This window comes from Phoenix dactylifera, chromosome 2 (genome assembly GCF_009389715.1).
Source record: "Phoenix dactylifera cultivar Barhee BC4 chromosome 2, palm_55x_up_171113_PBpolish2nd_filt_p, whole genome shotgun sequence".
Lineage (NCBI taxonomy): Eukaryota > Viridiplantae > Streptophyta > Magnoliopsida > Arecales > Arecaceae > Phoenix > Phoenix dactylifera.
In genome coordinates this window covers 28,976,986-28,998,385 of record NC_052393.1, presented here as the reverse complement: position 1 = coordinate 28,998,385, position 21,400 = coordinate 28,976,986, and the positions used below count along the sequence as shown (strand labels likewise).

General features: G+C 38.2%; 2 protein-coding genes across 5 annotated transcripts; both read left to right on the top strand.

The window, feature by feature from the left end:
* Positions 1 to 5,471: 5,471 nt before the first annotated feature.
* Positions 5,472 to 11,907, top strand: LOC120109972. Of its 4 annotated transcripts, none has more exons than XM_039123898.1 (6): positions 5,472 to 5,831; positions 6,861 to 7,820; positions 7,893 to 8,087; positions 8,188 to 8,342; positions 10,493 to 10,603; positions 11,535 to 11,907. In XM_039123898.1, the coding sequence occupies exons 1-6, from the start codon at positions 5,709 to 5,711 to the stop codon at positions 11,599 to 11,601; spliced, it is 1,611 nt and encodes a 536-aa protein (XP_038979826.1). In that variant the 5' UTR covers positions 5,472 to 5,708; the 3' UTR covers positions 11,602 to 11,907. The 4 variants fall into 4 exon arrangements, with proteins under 4 accessions (XP_038979826.1, XP_038979828.1, XP_038979829.1 ...); XM_039123900.1 differs by lacking the exon at positions 11,535 to 11,907 and adding an exon at positions 9,657 to 9,794; XM_039123901.1 differs by lacking the exons at positions 10,493 to 10,603; positions 11,535 to 11,907 and adding exons at positions 9,657 to 9,794; positions 10,023 to 10,472.
* Positions 11,908 to 13,734: 1,827 nt separating this feature from the next.
* LOC120109971 (pentatricopeptide repeat-containing protein At3g22150, chloroplastic-like) lies at positions 13,735 to 17,240 on the top strand. The gene has a single exon (XM_039123897.1). It carries the CDS (start codon positions 13,865 to 13,867, stop codon positions 16,361 to 16,363), a length of 2,499 nt encoding a protein of 832 aa, XP_038979825.1. The 5' UTR covers positions 13,735 to 13,864; the 3' UTR covers positions 16,364 to 17,240.
* The last annotated feature ends 4,160 nt before the right edge of the window (positions 17,241 to 21,400 follow it).

Genomic DNA, 21,400 nt, shown 5'->3' with positions numbered 1-21,400 from the left:
CATAATTGTTGGGTTTTTTTTGATCTGGTAAATTACCATGATCATCATAGAAGGAATGCGTCTTGCTCATTCAGAGGTTATTTTACATACTGTATCATAGAGTTTGATCCATGGGAATCGATTGTCAGACTGCAAATCTAGCTGGTAATGCTGTCATATCTTTCAAAAGCTGCTTGTTTTTTCATCTGTTGCTTTGCGAATTATCTAGTTGATGCTTCTTAAAGATTCAATATACCTTTTGCTATGCAAGTATTCTAACTTGCGTCGTGTAACTTACAAGTGACTTGAGTGAGAGTTGGTTTTGATTACAGCGAGCTTTCACATGAAGAATCGCTCACATATCGATAACCAAACCTTGTAATTGTTCCTATTTATGCGGTTTCCTCAATGGATATACTGAAACAAGTTTTTCTTTTATTTTCCAAAAAAATAATCTTTTGATATATTCTTTCCTGCAATTCTAGGGGTTCCTAACCCTTAAATTCTCTTTATTAATGCAGATTCTTTACTTAAATCAACTCAACCTTTCAAATACTGAGGTTATTCAAAATTTGTTCTTAAAACTCATCCTTTCAAGGTATATTAGCATTCTTTTGGGTATTCAGTGTTGCCCCACTCTAAGCTAATGATACCTCTCTTTGCTTTGTTTGGCATGGTTACAAAGGATCCATGTGGCATCCACATTACTGGATCAACTATAAATCTTCTATTGCTACCACAGTCATGTATAAGTATAGCAGTAAAACATGAGACACCCACTTAGCATGACTTTGCAAAAGAAAATTAGTGAAGTAAACAAATGCATAAAAGGAAAGCAAAATCCGGATCCTATATAAAGGGACACATCTTTAGCTAAAAATTAACGAATCGATTAAATGATGCATTCTGTAATAAGTGGTGCTGCTGATCTACTTCTTGTTCTGCACGACATCATCTTAACTTCTTGATTCCCTGTCTATCCGAGGAACATTAAGTTCACCATTTCTCCTATCATGACTACTGACAGTATTACTCTTCAGAATTCATTCTTTTTGCTTTTGGAGATACTGGAGGGAATGAAATAACAGATACAAGGTGGTTGGGCTATTTTCAGCCTTTCCACACACACACGAAAAAAAAAACACAAAGAGAGAGACAATAGTATTGCAGTATTCCTGAATTTTAGTTTATCCTACGGCTTTTAAATATGTTTGGTTATCAATGGCTTTTAAATATGTTTGGTTGTCAATGGCAAATATGTGACAGATGAACAAGGATTTGGGTTAGCTAGAATCAGAAACAAAGTGCAGTGGAAATAATTGGTGAACAAATTGTGGAAGGTGAACAGAAAATTCGTTATCCTGGCAAAGTTGAGCTTTACATCAAACAAAAAAAATATGGATATAGATATGTTGTTATCTGGTCCGTATCTGATCCAGTTTCAGCCCTACCTCCAGAACTGAAAGAATTAATCAGTTAGGCCAATATTCTAGGCATAACCATAGTTCAACAAGGGTAGCAATCAAGTTTGGAGCAGAATAGTTGAGATATTTGATGGCAAAGATGCACCCAAGGCATCAATGAATGGTTAAGTGTCTAACCAGCTTGGACTCTGGAATGGGAATGGAAATGAGTGACTTTCATTTCAGCCATTTGGTTGGAGAGTCCCATTTCCATTCCGATTTCTGGAGGGAATGGGAATTTTCCAATCCTCCAAAACCCAATTCCTACTCTCCCTTAAAATTCAAATTTCATTCCGATTTTGATTTTGATTTTGGGCATAAACCAAACACATCGGAGGATATATGCATTCTGATTTCTATTCCAATGCATTCCGATTTCGGTCTCGAACCAAATGGCACATCAACAAAATCAATGAGAATGCTTCGTAGTGAGTGGCAGCTATGTGTCACTGATACATCTGAAGCCTTAGGGGGTGCTGAACGCTCTAGAATACCATATGGAAGGTACCATTTCATCAAAATGAACACTATTTAGGTTTATGTTTGATAGGTTGGTTGATTCCATACAGTCCAACAATATTATGAGACCCAGGCCCAATTCAGTTGAGCCAGACTGGGTGCAGCCCATTCTGTGCAAGTTTATGTTTGGGTCCTTCTATAGCATGCTACGTAGAGCTGATCGTGGGTCAAGCCTCGGGTCTAAACTTTTTTCATTTTTAATCTGGCCGGGCCTATATAAAATTTGCTATTTTCTGTGCCCAAGCTCGGCCCATGATTAGCTTTAATCATGTTAACTGTGCTCTTCTTTAATGTTACTCTAAACAGCTATCTTTATTATTATCTACCATTTAATTATTTATGTTTGTGTGTTTGAGGGCAGGGATTTTTACTGGGCTATTAGCTCATATCATTCTCTCGACCTCTTCAGAGCTGCAGGATACTTAGCACTCGACTGAGGTTTGAGGTTCACTAGTGAGACGTAGAAGAAAATTAAGATATCTTCAATAACACCTGGTGTTTGAACATTGTATTTGAATTATTTTTGTTATTTAGTATTATTAAAATTATTTGTCTTATTTTGAGATATAATGAATTATGGTTGAAATTTTATTCTATTAGTAGATCTTGCATATTCTTTAGGACTATACTTTATGGAATATGCCTCTATGCCAGCCCATCAACTGTAGCACTCCGGTGCTCTGGGCGGAGAAGGTACAGTGGAGCCTCCTTATTCATCATTTATAGTTGAGATGAGCCAACATATCATGTGTTTTTCTGTACTAGCCGTACTATTTTCCCGGATTATCTCAATGGAATTCAGTATTGGAACGTTTGAACAGAAGCAAGGGGCCCAGACCTGGTACTAAAAATTTTCCCTTCATTGCTGGTTTGCCCTGTGACATTGGATGATTGGTGCAATTAATAGACTTGGTGTAGTCCATGAAGGGCAGATGGTAGGTGTTTTCCAGTTTACTTATGTCGCATTTCTGGAAGTAAGCCTATGTTGGTTTATGAAATCGGAGGGAAAAGGTTATGGCTTTTGTTAGACATTTTGGAGCGAAGAGAGGAAATCCGACCGAGAAAGGTCAATATCAAAAGAAGATAGCATTGGAAAGTAGAAAGCAAGGGAGTGAGTATTCGAAGCCAAATTGACTCATTGAGGCTTTCATCTGAAATTTCTTTCATTCTTGTTTGATTGTTTGGGATTTTTTATTATTTTGATGTCAATGTAATTACTTTTTTAATTTAACTCTGTTCCATTCCAAAAAATGCTGCTGTGATGTTCCCTTTTTTTTATTTAACTCTGTGTGACTTGTAATTTATCTGATGATTTTTACTCTCTGTGGCCTGTCATTGCTCTGATTGTTTAACTCCATGTGGCCTGTAATTGCTATAGTTTACTATAGTTTAAGTATATGCGCTGTTGTGATATTTCATTTCTTTATTAAACTCTCTATGGCCTGTGTGCTAATTGTGTGATGTGTTCTTGGGTATAAGATTACTGTGTCCTGTGTTATAAATGAGTTTTGAAGTATATATTTGTGATATTGTATTGCTTTGTTGCTGACCGAGCTTATCTTGTTTCTGTTACTTTGTTGACCTGTTTCCTGATCATGACTACTTTACAATACAGTTCCATCATGGTGGCTATTTTATGGATGAACCAAGAGAAAACTACTGTTAGTGTGAAATTTTATATAGCAATGAGATATTTTTATGCTCATTTCATTACATTGCAGCCATAGAACAGCCAACCATTCACCTAACCAAGCCACACATGTACCCAAAAAAGCCAGCCAGATCAGCACCAGTTTAAGGCAAGTAGCACCTTAGCACCAGTTCATGGCAGCTCAAGTACTCAGAACACCAGTGAGAGGGGTGATACCTGGAAACTCCCAGCGAAGAGGAAGGAATTAAGTGACAATGGGTGGACTGGAGGCTGCTAGGCAGCAAGCACAGTAGAGATTTAGACCAGTTGGAAAGAAGATCAATCAAAGAATGCATGCTTTTGCAGTTGGGATCTTTTTTTTGTCACATAGTATTTTTGTGCATTTAGTTAAAACTATATATATATATATAACTATATATGTTGTTTTAACTTAATGACATATTTAGCTAAATTTCATCATCAAGATGGTTCCCTAATTTTAGTTCACTTTATTGCATGTATTGGATTCAATCAAACATATTAAATATTAGTTCACTTAATGTTTACAAAGTTTAGCCAAGTTAGCATGTCGCCTTGAGACAACTTTATGCACTTCTACGCTTTATATTCCTTTATTTTTTTATTTATTTTTGTATATTAAATGTTATGTATTATTTTTATCTAATCTATTTTTTTAAACTCTAATTTACTTGCAACGGTCGACGTAGCACGGAGAAGAAAAATGGTCTATTTGAAAGTCCGTGACACGATGTGACGGATGTCCCGATTCCCGAAGACCGTTACAATGGCCGTTGTTTCAATGTAACAGCCGCCACCGAGCAACCTGCGTTTAAAAGTTTAAACTTACTCAAAAACGCCCACGTGGCAGGCCTCCATTTGATTTACTCTACATATCTATATCGTTGTTAAACAGCGGATCATCATCCCATCAATTAGGACAGCACTTGGGGAACCCGACGTATCGCTCGCCGCTGCAAAAGATCCTTGTCGCTTGCGTCGCTGCTCCAAAATTTGAAAGGAAAAGAAATACTATTGCCTAACCACCCCGATACATTCCCCCAAAAGTTCTAAATCCTGACACTCGATGGCATTTACTCGACTGGGTTGGAGAGTAAAAAGTTTGTCCCGCAATCTATATTTTTTTGATAAATATTTTTTATATAAGATTAAAATAAAAAATAATTTATTTATATTTTTTATATATTAAAAAATGACTTTAGAATTTATTATCTATGTTTTTTTATTACTATTTTTTCAAATAGGTCAGTGATCCATCCATATTGTCCATAATACTCTTTATTATATAAATATTATTACATATAATATAATATAATATAATATAATATAATATAATATATAATATAATATAATGTAACATAATATGTTATAATAAAACTATATTATAATATTTTATCTTATAATAATATAACATATTATATTATAAGATTATATAATGATATCATTATTATATAATATTATAATACAATATAATATAATATATTATTATACTATAAAATATTATATTATATTATATTATATCATAGCTTACTATATAGTATAATACATAATAAAAATGACTTACTCATTTTTTTTTAGATGGGTAAGATTTTTTCTCATTTTATGGATAAATATTATTTATAAAAAATAACTTATTTATCTGGAAAAATATGAAAATATGGGTAAATTAGATAACGGTTAATTGTTTTTTATAATATTTATCCATCAAATAATGACCGTAAGAAATCTGTCATTTTACCCCGGAGTCTGAATGTTAGGAGAATCTCGTGGGGTGGCAGTACTTGTTAGCCACCTTCTCTCTCTCATCATGGGGAGATTTAAGACCTAAACCCACCATCGGTGATCATATCGCGCTCATGCTTTGCCCTAGAACTCGGCGAAGAAGAGAAAGAAAAATATTAAAAATAGAATAAAGAATAATAGATCGAGCTCGGGTATCTTCTTCTTAGCCTTCGTCTCTCTCCCTCTCTAAATCGTTCTAGGGTTCGGCATTGGGGGGTGGGGAGCGATGGAAATCGAGCTGGGGTTCGCCGGATTGGGACGGCATTAGGTTGGATTGCGATCGCTTGGGAGAGGGGATGGGATCCGGGAGCAGCAAGGATGCGACGGCGGCGGGTGGAGGACGGAAGGCGAGATCCAGAAGTGTTAGGGTTTTCAGCTCTTCTTGCTTTCGCCTCTCATCCACTCTTTGGGATGCCCGGGTGAGTTGTTTTTATCTACGTTTTTCACTTTTTCCTAACTTCTGTTCCTATTCTGATTTGGTTTTTGAAATGCGGGATCTTGTCGTCATTAGCTCACTGAATAAAGTTGGCAGCTTTGTTTAGTTATATGACAGTTTGAGAGCTTTATTTAGTTTTATGACAGTTTGAGGTGATGAGAAGCTTCTCATTTTAAGAAAGTTGCGATCTTTGAGCTTCAAATCGATGGTTTCTGATATACTTTAGAGTTGGTTTCTGATATACTTTAGAGTTGGTTTCTGATTCTGTTTTAAAATGCTGGATCTCGTCATTGTGAGCTCACTGATATAGCAGAAGATTGGAAGAACTTGAAAGCTTGTATAGTTTTACAGCAATTTGCAATTACGAGATCTTCTTTCCATGAAAGTTGTGATTGTTGGGTTGATTAAAAGAGTGGTTTTCTTCTAATGGATGATATTTATGATGTTTCGTAGGCTGGGTTCTCAAGTTATTGTATTCTCCCATGAAGAAAAGCTTTGAGCTTTTTGGGACACTGATTCAAAATTAGAAACCACTAATATTGAAAAAATTTAATTATTGAAATATAGTAGCCTGGGTTTGCAAGAAATTGAGTTATCTTTTTCCCCTTTAATTTGCATGATTTGCTCCGACTTGGTGGCACATTTACCTTGGTCGTCACACAGGCTCTGGCTATGCGGATACTGGTTTTTCATTTTATTTTCCTTAGAAAGACATAGGGTTGTTCGTTCATTCTATTTATCTTTTCTTAGATGCATTTTTCTTGGCAAGTGAATCGAGTTGTGGATTGTGTCAACGTAGTAAACTTCAGTAGAAGATAAATTCCATGTAAATGCCACTGGGTTGGTTTGCTTATCGATCTTATGTATTGTCTGACAATTTCTGCACATGTTACTGTCATTCTGGATATTGGATTATGTTGGTGTCGCATCCTAAATTCTGGATTCTTATAGGAATGATAAGTTTTAAGAGCTTCGAGAATTGAAATAGTTTGGATTTTGATTTCATTTTCAGAAGAAAGAAGAAGGTGGAAGATCTAAAGACAATATTCGAGCGGACGAAACAAAGAGAAAAGCCTCTGGAAGGAATCATGAAGGCTGCATGAAGCTTAGGCTTTCTGGACCTAGTAAAATGCCTTCATTAACTTCCTCTGATGGTGAACAAAGTGGAGAAGATCAAGATGGGGAACTGCAAATTGATTCAGTTGCCAGCAATAACTCTGGCACATCAGCTGCTATTAGCCGATCATCAAACCCTGCAGGCAGGTCGCGCTCTCGTTTTGGTTTTGTCTCAGATGGAATTAGTTTCAGGTTAAACAGAGCTGTCAGTTTGGGGTCATCAAGGGCCCACTCTCTCTTCTCAGCTGCTCTTTCCATTCCAAACAATGATGCAGGTGATGATGCTATTATTGATGTTGATAGTTCTCTAAATAATGTAAATGATACCCATGAGAGTACTGTTGTGGAAAATAATTGTCCCCAAGATGTGGTCGCAAACAATGAAAGGGTTGAGGCTACAAATAGTCGATATTCTCGTAGGAATCGACTAGAAGCTGAAAATGCTGCATTAAGATATTCTAGTAGACGACTTGGACCGCAAGAACCTTTAGAAGGCAGCATGCGATTTAGCCGAACACTCAGTGTCGGACGGCTTCGTGACAGAGTTCTTCGAAGGACTTCCCTCTCTGAGGGATTATATGGTCCTGTTCTTCTAGAGGATAGGTTTGTTGGTTCTACAGAGCATGTTAACAGGAGACAACTCTTGGGTGGTACAAGACGAGCACAATCTTCTTCCAACAGGAACAATGAAGTGCTGCAAGATTCGTCTAGTCATCACCCCTATCGAATCACTGGCACTACAGACATAAATGCTGATCATGCCTCGGAAACTGTGCAGCCAAGAGAAACCAGTAACCGTGATTTACTGGAGCATAGATCAGCATTCCTTGAAAGAAGAAGGAGAATAAGATCTCAGGTAAAGTTAAATGGATTTGCCTTCTACTTTCTTGTATATGTAACATTCATGAAGAATTGCTTCTTTTAGCAGGTCCGGGCCCTTCAGCGATTAGGTAGCAGGTTTGAGAATTTATCAGGTCATGATAGATCATGTATATTATCTGGTCAACATCGAACAGGTCACTGCACATGCAGAACAAACAATCGAGCTGCTAATCCTGATGATGACACAAGTGCTAGGGCTAGCATATCTAGAATTGTTATGTTAGCGGAAGCACTTTTTGAGGTATGATGAAATGTTTTCGGGGAACTTCTTGTATCATGTTCCTTAATCATGTGTTACTGCTTGGTCAAAGTAATTTTATTCCTTTAGCCATTTTACCTAGGTGTTGGATGAAATTCATCAGCAGTCTGTAGTTCTCTCATCTCGACCGTCTTTTTCCTCAATTGGATCTGTTCCTGCTCCGAAGGAAGTCGTAGAATGTATGCCACTAAAAGTATACATGAAGCCACATAAACACCAAAATGATGAGGCTGCACAGTAAGTAGTCCTTTGCCTTGAAGCTTAAATTCTTTTCCCTCTCAAGTCGTTATTGTCCTCTGCTGAGTTAGAAGGTTATGATTTAACATTTGCTGTTGTATTGATAGAATTCATTTAGTTGATAGCATCACAACTAAAATGTAAGTTTGCATACATTTGACAGTAATCATGATTTCACATTTATCAAATTGTCATTATATTTTTGTTATTTTTCAAATCAGATATGCATATTTTTTAGAAATGCTTAGATAAATTTGCTTGTGTAATTAAGAAAATTGCATGTAACTATGGAGTCAAAAATTGTGTTTGTGTGTGTGGTTACGAATGTGAGTTTGCTATTTAACAAATAACCTGTAAAATTTTGCAAGCGGGTAACACGGCTATGATATCATTGAGATGCAGTGTATGGAAACCGTGGGAGACATGATCTCTGGAAATTGTCCGGAGGACACACTAGATCGACATAATTAAGTTGTTCTATTATTACATATAAATCAAAATTTAGAACCTATAACCATTGCCGGCACTTGATCATCATTTCTAAAATTATGTTAAAGTCAAGACTCATCTTTTAAACATAGCATCTACTCGACATAGTTAAATCATTTTGTATAAATGAATGAGATTTTTTAATTTGATTTAACAAGAGATTGCTCTATTATTTGTATTCAAAATTCTAGATGATGCTACCGTACAATAAGATTTGGAGATTTGTGACATTAAATATTGTATCAGTTAATTAATCTTCAACTTACATATCACCTGATACAATATGTTTTCTGTGATGCCCCTAGTTATAGTTATCCCACTCAGTTTCTTAATGATCAGTGCAGGTTAATAACTGACTTGGTGCATGCATGATTCTCCATCAAGATCCATTGCATGGGCTGTCTGGTTTTTAGAAGGCATTCTATGAGCATAACTTGCTGTTTTGAATCCTTTTTCTATGTTTTCCTTTTTCATTTCAGTATAGAGTCTATTTATGAACGCTGAAGATGAGAAGTTAGTTTATTGGTAGGGAGGGTTAGTTGTTAGGGCCTACATAGTCAAGTAAAATTGTCACCCATGTAAGCGAGCTTCAGTTTTCCTAAGCTCTTGATAGCACTCATATGTCATTATTAGTGGAATGCCCACCTTATCTTTTAACCATATCCCAACATAGCATGGGATATGATTAGGCAAATGCTATCAAAAACATTCTATCCATGATTTCTCCTCTCTTCACTGTTAGTGCCTAGCTTCACCAATTGAAACTTGTTTTCTAAGATTATCATTATTTGTGACTCTTGTGCTGATAAAGACTTGTTACTGAAGATTTGAAAAGAGAAAACAGGATGGTTCTGCTGGCCAGAGAGAACGCAAGTTTCCAGTCGTTGAGGTGCTATATGCCTCCCTTGAGATGGAGTGAAGCCAGTTTGCAGCCAAAGGTGGCTAGTATGCATCTAGAAGAAGGTTAGATGGCATCCATGCCCAAAGAAAGTTTCCTTGCTGGCCAGCTTAGTTATCAGCATCTTAAAATTTGATATTTTCTTCTCATTCATTTGGGCTAGTGGCGTTCTCATTTCTCCTCCCTCTCTTAACCTTTCTGAATGTCCTCTTTGTTGCCTTCATTCTCCTCTTTAACTTCACTTTTCTTGTACTTCTCGAGAATTATTTCTACAATTTGTTTTATATTTACAGCAGGTCTGGAATCTAAATCAGTGATGCCCCTAAAAGCAGTCCCACAATGACCAAATCGACTGGTATTAAAGCATCAACTCCTGCTTCTAGAGCACCATATCTGAATCAGGCTTAAATTGGTTTAAGTGATAAGATGAGAGGGTTCTATGAATACACATCTAAAAAAAAAATAAACTATAAGTTTTTTTTTTGAATAGAAAATGCAGTTAACGAGCTAATTTTCCATTCTGTACTATTTGCTAGTGCACATGACTTGCATTTTCTTTTAATGGTTGGTTTTATCCTTTTGGTAGAATGTGCTAGATTCTAATTGCAAAATTCTTCTTTTTCCTTTGTTGATGTATGATTGTTTTAGATGTCTTTTCCTGCGGCTTAGAAGTCTTTTCACTCTTTATTTATTATTTTTGGATTTTCTGTATTTGCATCTTTAAACTTAGTAGGCATTATCTTGGGTTTCATTTGGTTGACAGATGTTATATTTGCCTTGTGGAGTATGAAGAAGGAGATTGCATGCGAATACTGCCTTGCAATCATGAATTTCACCGAACATGTATAGATAAGTGGTTGAAAGAGATTCACAGGTATCTTTTAATCTGATCCATTGTTCATCCTGCTTCTAGGTCTACTATTTATTGTTTTCCTTATTTCTCCTGCTACCGTTGGATGATTAATGTCAGAACCTTTTTAAATAGAATTAGATAATTCATTATTATAAAACTCAAAGAAACTCCTTATTGTTTTTTTTTTTTTTTGTAATTCTTTGATATGATCCCTTTCAACAATTTTTGCTCTAGCTCTGTTGATACAGGTTATTATGAAACTGTTCCTTTTAGTGCTTGTTGAACCTTGTTAGATTTCTTCATCATTTAGTTTAACCACTCTTTTGTAGCTTTAATATTTTTCTTTTTAAGTTTATTCCTTTTTTCAACCATGGTAAATTAGATAAATGCATAAGTATTTTTCATCTGCATATCTCAAACAAATATCGTAAATCATTCATGATTTATGAGAAATTTCAAAGTAACTCAACTTTATCAATTTAAGAGAAAAGCTCAAGCATCTTCTTCTATATGCTTCCAACTCTGATCCACAATACATTGTCCACTTAATTTCATCTCTATCAACCTCTATATCTTCTAAGTTGCTAAGTAGCTGGCTCCTGGCTGTTTGAATTTGTGCTGTGTGTTTGTCTGTTGGGTTCTGATCAACAGCTTGACAGCACTTTATGTATTCATATATTTTGGTGCTTGATTCCATTAAATATAAAGTTTAATCTGTTGCGCAATTATAATCACAATTATTTTGCCTAGTTAGGTTTACGGCTAAATAGTGAAGTCGGGAAATCCTGTTATGTTATAAGTTTTTCATGATCTTTGTGCTTGCACAAGACGGATTAGGAAATATCTCCTGTGCATTCTGTTTGATTTTTCCTTTTTCCATCTCCAAATCTAAGGACTTTCACATGCAATAATACTTGCTCACATGTGAAGATTCGTTTTATTTTTGCTGTAGGGTCTGTCCTCTTTGTCGTGGGGATGTCTGCAGATCGGACACATCAAGCACGGAGAAGCTTGGTTGAAACAGATTTGTGATTGTGAGATGATCTGCACTGAATACTTTGCTCCATGCATCATGGAATTGGTGGCATTTCTGCCTCCTCCAGGAAACCAAAGCATTGGGTTGTGCTGTGTTATTAGTGACTGCAGCTCATGGCTTTGGGTCCTCATGGCCTTTCCTCATGTAATTGTTCGATTTTCAAATTTATGAACGGCCACTTAGAAGCTTTGCAGATGTAAAGGGCGACCATGAGATTTTTTTGATTATTTGAAGCAGGGGAATTTAATTAATATCTTTTAGCGAAACTTAATCTATATTATTTAGGCTCCGGTTACTGATTTCTTCTCAAACTGCTCAACCTTTTAAAGATAAATTTTCTACTGCTTGCAGGTGATACGAGCCAATGACGTAGGTTTTTTTTTCCCTGTAGAAGTTTATGCTTATTATTCTTCTTAATCTCTTCAGCTGCGGACATATATATATATATATATATATATATATATATATATGCGGCCTTAACAAAAAAATCCTCATTGTTAATACTCCATTTTATTTGTTGCAGTAATATATGTGAATTTGTTCAACTTGACCAGAATTCACACACTGCTCGATTTTTGAAAGATTCTGTTTCACTTCAGAGTTGTTTGGAGCGTTATAGTTGAGGTTGCACTATAACTTGAGTTGCATTGCAATTTAAGTTGCAGTATTCGAACTTAAAGGAAGCTCATTGTGTATTTGGAGAAGAGTTCAGGGAAAGGAGAGGTGTTAGAGATATTTCACTGAAGACTTTGTAAGTGGATGCTAGATCAGAACACTTAGATGTACATGGAGATAAGGGTGTTTAAAACGAAAAGGTCGGCATCAAAGCCACGGGTGACAAGGGTCTGGACCTAGACACCCATAGGGAGAGTGAGTAGCGGTCAAAGACAATGCATGGTGGTGTAGAGACGGACAAGATGAGCGACGGTGGAGGAGGAGGAGGGCGGCACAATGGATGAGGATTGTCCAAAGGAAAGATTAGGGTAGAGGACCTTGGTGAAGATGAAGAGTGTGTGAGGGGAGTGGAGATGCGACGATCGGCGAGACGGTGGAGGAGATTTACCATACGTTGCAGGTCAATGAGCAAGTCTTAACTTACTATGCTATTTGACTTGCAAGCATCCAAAAAGTGGACTGGTCTCTGCCTACAATTTGAGTTGCATGTGGCTCCACTTGTGGATAATTAGCATGTTTTCACTTCCTTCCAACTTCTACAATGTTTGTTGTGGATTAATTTTTGACTAATATATTGAGCAAAATGGGGACAACATTTCATTACTAATTCAAATTCCAATGATATTTGATATGAGATAAGAGAGGATGGCTTTATTCAAGCCAATATTGGAGCTTGTCCAAGAAAAAATTTACCATGGTGTTTAAGTGGATCCAATAACAGCTAATGTTTGCTAAACTCATCTGAGGATTGGCTGATCTCATTAAAGCATCCAGCTAACATGCTATTCGGATTGCGGAAAATGATTACAAGAGAAACTGAGGAGACAAATTGATCTTGAATAAAAAGAAATCACTAGAAGTCAAGAGATTTGGAGAGAAAAACAGGACGATGCAAATATTTTTTTTTATTCCTTTTTCGTTCCAAAATCAATAATCCAAATAGATTTCTTTACTTTGTAGGTGTCCAAACAATGGGATAGAAAGTCATATTCTTTTTCTTTTCTTCACTTGTATCCATTTCATCTAAATAGTATAATTTCTTATGAAAAATATAATTCTAGATCAAAATTCAAATTTTAGGTTTGAAAATTCAATTCACCCATCCTTCACTTGAACCCTACCTTTTTTATCTTTCTTGGATATGTTTTGTCTCACCTGCTATTAGTATCCTTGGGTCGACTCTCTAGACCTGCCTACCATCTTGACCCTATCCTTATCCTTATCCTCTTCTTTATTTTTCTAGGGAAAAGAACATTAAGAAGATATTTTTTGATTACTGTTGCATTTTTATCAGGCAATTTTGCCTATTATTTGATTGAAGCTAGTGATGCAATAAAGTCCTAGCAAACTATTTATTCAATAAATAAATAATAGATAAAATTTTAAAAAAAATAATATTATTTTATAAAATAGAAATAGAAAACATATTTCTTTTGCCAGAACTCTGGCTGGCTCCTGCGCCACCCCAGTCTATTTCTTGAAGATAATTTGAGCACAGGCCACAGCACACCAGAGCAGAATAAAGAAGAGAGAAGACGATACAAGGAAATGGGAAACAAAAACTCCAAGCCATGTCATCCCCCTTCCCTCCTCTCCACCTCTCCTTCCCCTCTCCTTTCCCCACCCCGACTCCCTCAACCCCTCTCCTCCTCTCCCTCCCCCAAAACCCCGACCACACCTCGAACCCAAGCCCCGAACCCAAACCCACAACTCTCCGGTCCCGGCTGAGCCAGCTCTGCAAGGAGGGCCGCCTCGCCGCCGCCCGCCGCCTCTTCGACGCCCTCCCTCGCCCCGCCCCGACCCTCATATGGAACACGCTCCTCATCGGCTACGCCTCCAACTCCCTCCCAGCCGACGCCCTTCGCTTCTACTCCCTCATGAACTCCTCCGCCGCCGCCGGTGGCGGCCCCCCTCGGTCCGACCACTACACCTACTCCTCCGCCCTCAAGGCCTGTGCTGACGCCCGCCAGCTCGCCCTCGGCAGGTCCATCCACTGCCACCTCCTCCGCCGCTCCCCCGCGCCGCCCAAGAACCGCGTTCTCAACAACTCCCTCCTCAACATGTACGCCTCCGCTCTGGCCCCGGAATGGGCACGTGCCGATGCTGTCCGGTTGCTGTTCGACGGAATGCCCAAGAGAAATGTGGTCTCGTGGAACACGCTGATAGGATGGTATGTCAGGTCGCGGCGTCCGGCTGAGGCGCTGGCGCAGTTCAAAAGCATGATTGAGGTGGGAGTTCGGCCAACGCCGGTCAGTTTTATCAATGTGCTCCCAGCGGCGGTCAGTGTGGGGGGCGGGAGGTGCGCCGACATGTTGTACGGTTTTCTTGTTAGGCATGGAAGTGAGTATGCTAGTGATCAGTTTGTTTTGAGTTCGGCGATATTTATGTATTCGGAGCTCTTGGATGTGCAGTCTGCAAGGAAAATATTCGATCAAGCTGAGTTTAAGAACATCGAAGTGTGGAATACCATGATTGGTGGGTACGTTCAGAATGATCGGTTTGATGAAGCTGTTACCCTTTTCATCGAGATTTTGGAGTCGGATGTGGTTGATGCTGATACCGTGACGTTCTTATCCTCCCTAGTGGCAGTTTCGCAGCTACAGGATGTCAGGCTGGGGCAGCAGGTCCATGCTTTTCTGGTTAAAGAGTATTCAATGGCACTGCCCTTGATTCTTTGTAATGCACTTATTGTTATGTACTCGAGGTGTGGTTGTGTTCAAATTGCCTTTGAGCTTTTCTGTCAGATGCCCGAGAGAGATCTTGTCTCATGGAACACCATGGTCTCTGCTTTTGTGCAGAATCATTTGAACTTTGAGGGTCTCCTGTTGGTCTATGAGATGCAGAGGGAGGGGTTTTCTGTGGATTCCGTGACAGTGATGGCCCTGCTTTCTGCAGCATCCAATCTGGGCAGTCTCAGGATCGGGAAAGAAACACATGGATATCTCATTAGGCATGGGATACAGTGTGAAGGGTTGGAGAGCTATCTGATTGACATGTATGCAAAGTCTGGTTCTGTCAGGACTGCAAGTCAGCTGTTCGACGGTGTTCTAGTCGATGAGCGAGATCAGGTCACATGGAATGCAATGATTGCAGGGTACACACAAAGTGGACGGACTGAAGAAGCTATTTCAGTGTTTCGAAAAATGCTTGAAGAAAACCAGGTACCCAATTCAGTGACCCTATCCTCTGTCCTCCCTGCTTGCAACCCTGTTGGAAGAATTCAAGCTGGTAAGCAGATCCATGGATTTGCCATCCGACGCTACCTAGATTCTAATGTTTTTGTTGGTACTGCTCTGGTGGATATGTATTCCAAGAGTGGTGAGATTTTATCTGCAGAAAGAGTATTTGATGGCATGAAAGCAAAGAACACTGTTACTTACACCACAATGTTATCAGGCTATGGTCAACATGGTCTCGGTAAGAGAGCCCTATCTCTTTTCCAGTCAATGAAAGAATCAGGAAAAAGGCCTGATGCTGTCACCTTTGTAGCAGTGATTTCAGCGTGTAGTTATTCTGGGCTGGTGGAGGAGGGTCTTTCTGTTTATGAGTCAATGGAGGAGTTTGGGATCGTGGCTACACCGGAGCATTATTGCTGCATTGTGGACTTGTTGGGTAGAGCTGGGAGGGTGGAGGCGGCATATGAGTTTATTCAAAGATTGGGTGATGAGGGAAACCTTGTGGGAATCTGGGGATCATTACTTGCAGCTTGTAAAGTTAATGGCAAGTTTGAACTGGGAAAGTTGGTCTCAGAAAAGCTTTTTGAGATTGGAAAGGAAAATGGACTTGCAGGTTACCATGTTCTGCTCTCAAATGTATATGCTGCTGAGGAGCATTGGGACAATGTTGACAGGGTGAGGAAGGAGATGAGAGAAAGGGGCTTGAGGAAGGAACCTGGGTCAAGTTGGATTGATGTTGGGGATACAACGCATAGGTTCATCTCTAGAGACCAAAAGCACCCGGAGTATGACCAAATATACAGAATGCTGCAAGAGTTGGCCTTGGAGATGAAGTTGCCTAGTCATGAGACCCCTGATCCTTGCCTTGTTGATGGGAAATCTGAGGTTGATTAGTAACTCCCATTATAGATTCAACTTAATCAAGAACTCAAGATTTTCTTTTGTATTGGTGTGAACAAAAGCAGCTTATGGGCGGATCATTAGCTTGATGGTTTGTGGATAAGTAGTGCTTTAGCTGATGCATGCTTGGTGGCTGGTGTCCTTCAACTTCTGAACTAATAAGGATCCTACTTGTCCATGTTATTGTGCTTCATTGGCATGAAGCTAGTTTGTGTATGGGTTCTATGCTGCCTGCGGTGCATATTTCTCATGATCAGGGGCTTGCCTTCTGGAGGCATGGCGGAGGCTTGGTTTGGAAGGAGAGTGTTGACTGTTTGTGCTGGATGAATATGAACCAAGATGATTTTGTGAGGGCCAATTTGGATATCCGCCAAGGCGTTGATGGTTGAAAGGGGAGACTTGAGTATCCAAGAATGATTCGCTGGCCAAAATAATCAAGGTTTTAGTGGATATTATGTTGTTTGAAGAACAAAGGTGAAAGATGAAGCTGCCGAATAGTGCAGATGAGTGCAGATGTCATATGATTCTAGTTGATCAAGTCTTTTGTTCCATAATGTCACTAAAGTGGTGGGTACAGCCAGAGGGAAGAAGCCTTTTGTTTTTTTCTCAAGAATACAAGAAGCCTTGCTATCAAGTTTATCATCATTACTATATCGTTACTATCACTGATGTTGCTTTATCTGCAGAACAATTTTATTGCATAGGACAAGTTGGGAAAAATTCTTATCTTGTATATATTACTGAAATGCAGTGAAGGCATGGCAGAAAACACAAGTGATAATTAGAATTCTGATACAGATACAACTGTAATGTGTCTGAAAGATGCCACTGACAATGATGAACTTTTATTGCGATCACTGGGTTTACAATATCATCCATTTCAAATCTAATCATTAGGATATATTAGGGTGCAGTCGTGGCTTTTGCTTAAATAAATTCCGAATCAAATTTATGTAGTGTTTTGGAACTGTGCTAAAGGAAATTTTTGGATATTGTTTAAATGTGATTCTTGAATTATCAGAGTTTAGCTTTATAAATTTTTATGGTGAAATGTAGGAATTCTCTAGATGATATTCACTATTATCTGGAGAAATAAATTTCTAGAATTATAAAAATTATTCGACAGGTCTTGCATGACTTGTGGAGCCCAACAGTGTGGGACCTGCGGCCGGCTCATGTTGTCATCGGGGTGTGATGCACTAGGAGTTAAGATGAGAAAGAAATCCAAGAATAAAGAACTAATGGATCCAATGAGATCCTCTGTGGAAGTATTACAGGACTCGCAAGAAACAAGACTGATTGCAATTACAACTAGTTTTCCATGGCACCATGTGGTGAAGAAAAGTAAGATTTGATGATGATAGCACGTACCTCATTACCGGAATCAGCAATGCAAGCAAAATAAGCTGTCTATCAGAATGCTGCAAAACCCAACATATGGTCTTGTGCTAATCCTGCACCTCTCACCAAGATCATGACTAGCATAACCACAAGTAGACAATTGTCTCATGCTGACAAACGCAATGCGGTCAAATTAGCTGCTCATATATTCACGAAATTGGCTTCTGTTCTGGTATTCCTCAACTCTTCCTCACACTAACTTCTGGTATTGTTCTGGTTGTACTATACGATCACCTATGCTTCATCCTCCATGGGGCCGACACATTTGAGAGAACAGGGTGCTAGCTGCCATTTGCTAATATTTAGGAAAGTCAAAGGATCAACAGAGTGGAGGTTGACTGGCTTATTTTTCTTTGCATCTTCTAATGCACAACCCAGCTCTCCCTCCCTCCCTCCTTCTTCGTGGTCCAGAATGTTGGAAATTTAATCCAAATTTAGCCATACAACTTGAGTTTTATTCATTTGAGCATAAGAGTATGATGTTATGTCAGATGGTGTAGCTTTGAATGGGTAATGGAATAGGCTCCACAAAGGAGATGGAGTTTCTCATGTAGTGGGAGTTGCATGGGAGTCTGGCTCTAGCTTTAACTCGTGCCCATGAAAGCTCATACATATATACATATGGTTGGTTCGAATAGTAACTTTGTATGGAGAAGTCATTAATAAAATAATATACTTTATGTGCTGTGTTATTACCCTGCCATCTCCTGCCTACAACTTCTACCATCTATCCACCGGGCTGTCTCTCGGTAGAGGAGTTACCAATAAAAAGAGATATATTCTATGCTGTGTCATCTCTCTCCCGTTCTTGCCTACGACCTTTACCAGCAATGTCCACCATGCTATCATTTGAGCTATAGTAAGAGTTGGAGGGGCCTTTCAGGCCAAGCATATTTACCATGAAGCCAATGGTGCTGCGAATTAGATGGCTACGTATGTAGTTTAACACTACGAAGGTACCCTCTGGACTGGAGATGAAGAGGTGCCCTTTGCACTTCGAGGTATCCTATTTTTTAACTTTATTGAAAATATCAGTACCCATCAAGTATGATCCACCTGTCCTAGCAAAGAAAAAAAAAAATTCCACCATGCCATCGGTGTGTTCTCCGTTACGAAGGTCAGGCACCGAACAGGACTTGCCAACCTCTTTGTTTCCTCTTCAATAAATTGCACCTCGTACCCAAACATATATATATTGCACTGATGATAGATAAGTAAAAGATTTAAAAGATCAAACATCCCGGACATGTTACAAAATCAAAGCACCTGCACTGCTCTTAATTTTGCTGCCATGGAACACAGTTTCATAATTTTGGAATGACCTTTCAATCAACTACATCAAGAAAACGCAGGCAGCACAAGCAATGAAGATACAAGGAACAAATGTGCGTCCAACTAAACAAGAAGATGATGGTAAGAGGCTTTGCTGTCTTCCTTTCAAACGAATAATAAACAGCTTGATGAACTAAATCCTGCGGTCAATTCGGAGCATGAAATAAAACCGGCACCATAATCATCAATAAATAGGAATTTTATTAGCAAATGGGAGTCCCTAGAAACTGGTCATGCAACGGCTTCTTTATTAAAATACTTTTAAGACATCCACTTCCCTGCACCCACAGCCAACTATGCTCCCGCACCTACTTCTAATAACCAAGTACTAGTCTAGAGTTATCTGAATTTAGAGAACAATCTTGACCTCCTCAACAAGCAAGCATAGATGTACTCTGTCGCTTGAATTTAAGTAATAGATTTTTTGTGCCCAAATACTGCATCCAATCAAGCTTAGAAGTTTAATCTGTAGCCAGTGACTCTAGGATAAAATTCTGTTTCATCATATTCGCATATGTCCACATTCTCACTACAAAGTCTTTTCCAACTCTTCCCACATTCTATGAACAGTACATAAGAGTCAGAAAGACATAAATTGCCCTTACTGGTGCAGAACATCGTACTTTGATACATCCAAGAAAACATTTCTTTTTTCTATTAAGTTTGGACACACATTTGTTTTATACTATTTAAATTGTCCAATTTTTAACCATCTGATGCATAAGTTAGAATTTCCAAATTACATGGTTTTTTTTATGTAAATAATTTAGAACTAGTATATCACTCCACTGGCTCTAGATCATTGATGTTAGACCTCCATCCTCCAATCATGACCTGATTGGAGAATCCACTCAACCAGATGCTAGTCTACTCAAATCTCTTTGTGTGTACGCCTGCATGTACTGTGCAATCTAAATAACAATTGCTATGAAGCTTTTATTCTTCCATAATAGTAACTATATCGTCATTATCTCATGTCTTCATCATAATCTAAAGAAAGTAATATTTTTTAAACTAAATCTTTATATTGATTGGAAGAAATGATCTGTTAATCAATAAAAAAATGTGGCTTGACCAAATAACACCACGTTTTCAATATCTACTCACAGTATTTTTACTTGTCAGGAAAATAACACTAAGGGCTCGTTTGGTTCGCGGGAAGTATTTTTCCTTCTAGGAATATGATTCCTGGGAATCAGATTCCTAGGAAGAGAATACCTAGGAAAGTACTTTTGGCATGTTTGGTTAACCATGGGAAAGTGACAAATTTCCAAAGTGCTTATGTTTGGTTGACCATCCACTTTCCTAGGAAAGTTAAGTATAATTCCTATTATGCCCTTAATAAAAATTAGGTCTTTAATGCCTCTTTAATGCTTCTTTAATGCTGAAGGGTCTTTTTGGGAAAAAATAAAAAAGGAGTGATTCCTACCTCATGGGAAAGTAACTTTCCCATGTTTCTCATGGGAAAGACTTTCCCATGAAATGTGGGAATCATATTCCCATGGGAATACAACTTTCCCATCTCTCTTCTTTGAAAACTCCAACCAAACAAGAGGCATTTCATTACTTTCCCGTTGACCACACTTTCCCCCCTCCTTTTCCTGCGAACCATACGAGCCCTAATGTTTTTATTTGAAAGGATTAACTTACCACAAAATTGTGAAAACCCAAAAATGCTGCATTAAGAAAAGACCATATAAAGCTGCAGAACCTCATTTGGGAGATTGTTCTATAGAAAATCCATATAAGGTGATCACCCGTATGAGAATGATTATTAATCTGAAGATTGATGATTTCATCAACTACTGATGTTTTACTTTGCCACAAAATGATCATGACCATCCTTCAATATAGAAGCTACAAAACTTTTTGACAAATTGCAACCCAATCATAAATTGGTAACATGCCCATCCAGCCATAAGTTGGATCAATCAAATATAACTTGCTCCATTGGTTCTGACACTTAATGTGTTCAATTTGATGACAACCTTTTTCCCTTACATCATGGACATCAATTTTGTTCTAAAATTTAAAAAAAAATGATTAAGAAGGGATGAGAATTACCTGTGGAGAGCAATGCATCAAATGGGATGAGCTCACAAGTCTGATAATAAAGATGCCAATGCCATTTAGTATACAAATTCTCTCGTACCCTGCTTCAAGAATAATAATGCAACAAGCTGCAAGGGTTCAGATCAAGATATCCACTAAAGCAACGTGGCCGTTGAAGCGAATTTCATTATTATTTTGGATATAGCACCACAACAATTCTAAAGAACCAACCGCATTCTGGTTCCA

Excerpts from the sequence above, each read along its gene's own strand:
- LOC120109972 (XM_039123898.1), top strand. The coding sequence starts at position 5,709 with ATGGGATCCGGGAGCAGCAAGGATGCGACGGCGGCGGGTGGAGGACGG. Across the intron at positions 8,088-8,187 it reads TAGCGGAAGCACTTTTTGAG|GTGTTGGATGAAATTCATCA; the intron begins GTATGATGAAAT and ends CATTTTACCTAG. Across the intron at positions 10,604-11,534 it reads TGGTTGAAAGAGATTCACAG|GGTCTGTCCTCTTTGTCGTG; the intron begins GTATCTTTTAAT and ends TTTTTGCTGTAG.
- LOC120109971 (XM_039123897.1), top strand. The coding sequence starts at position 13,865 with ATGTCATCCCCCTTCCCTCCTCTCCACCTCTCCTTCCCCTCTCCTTTC.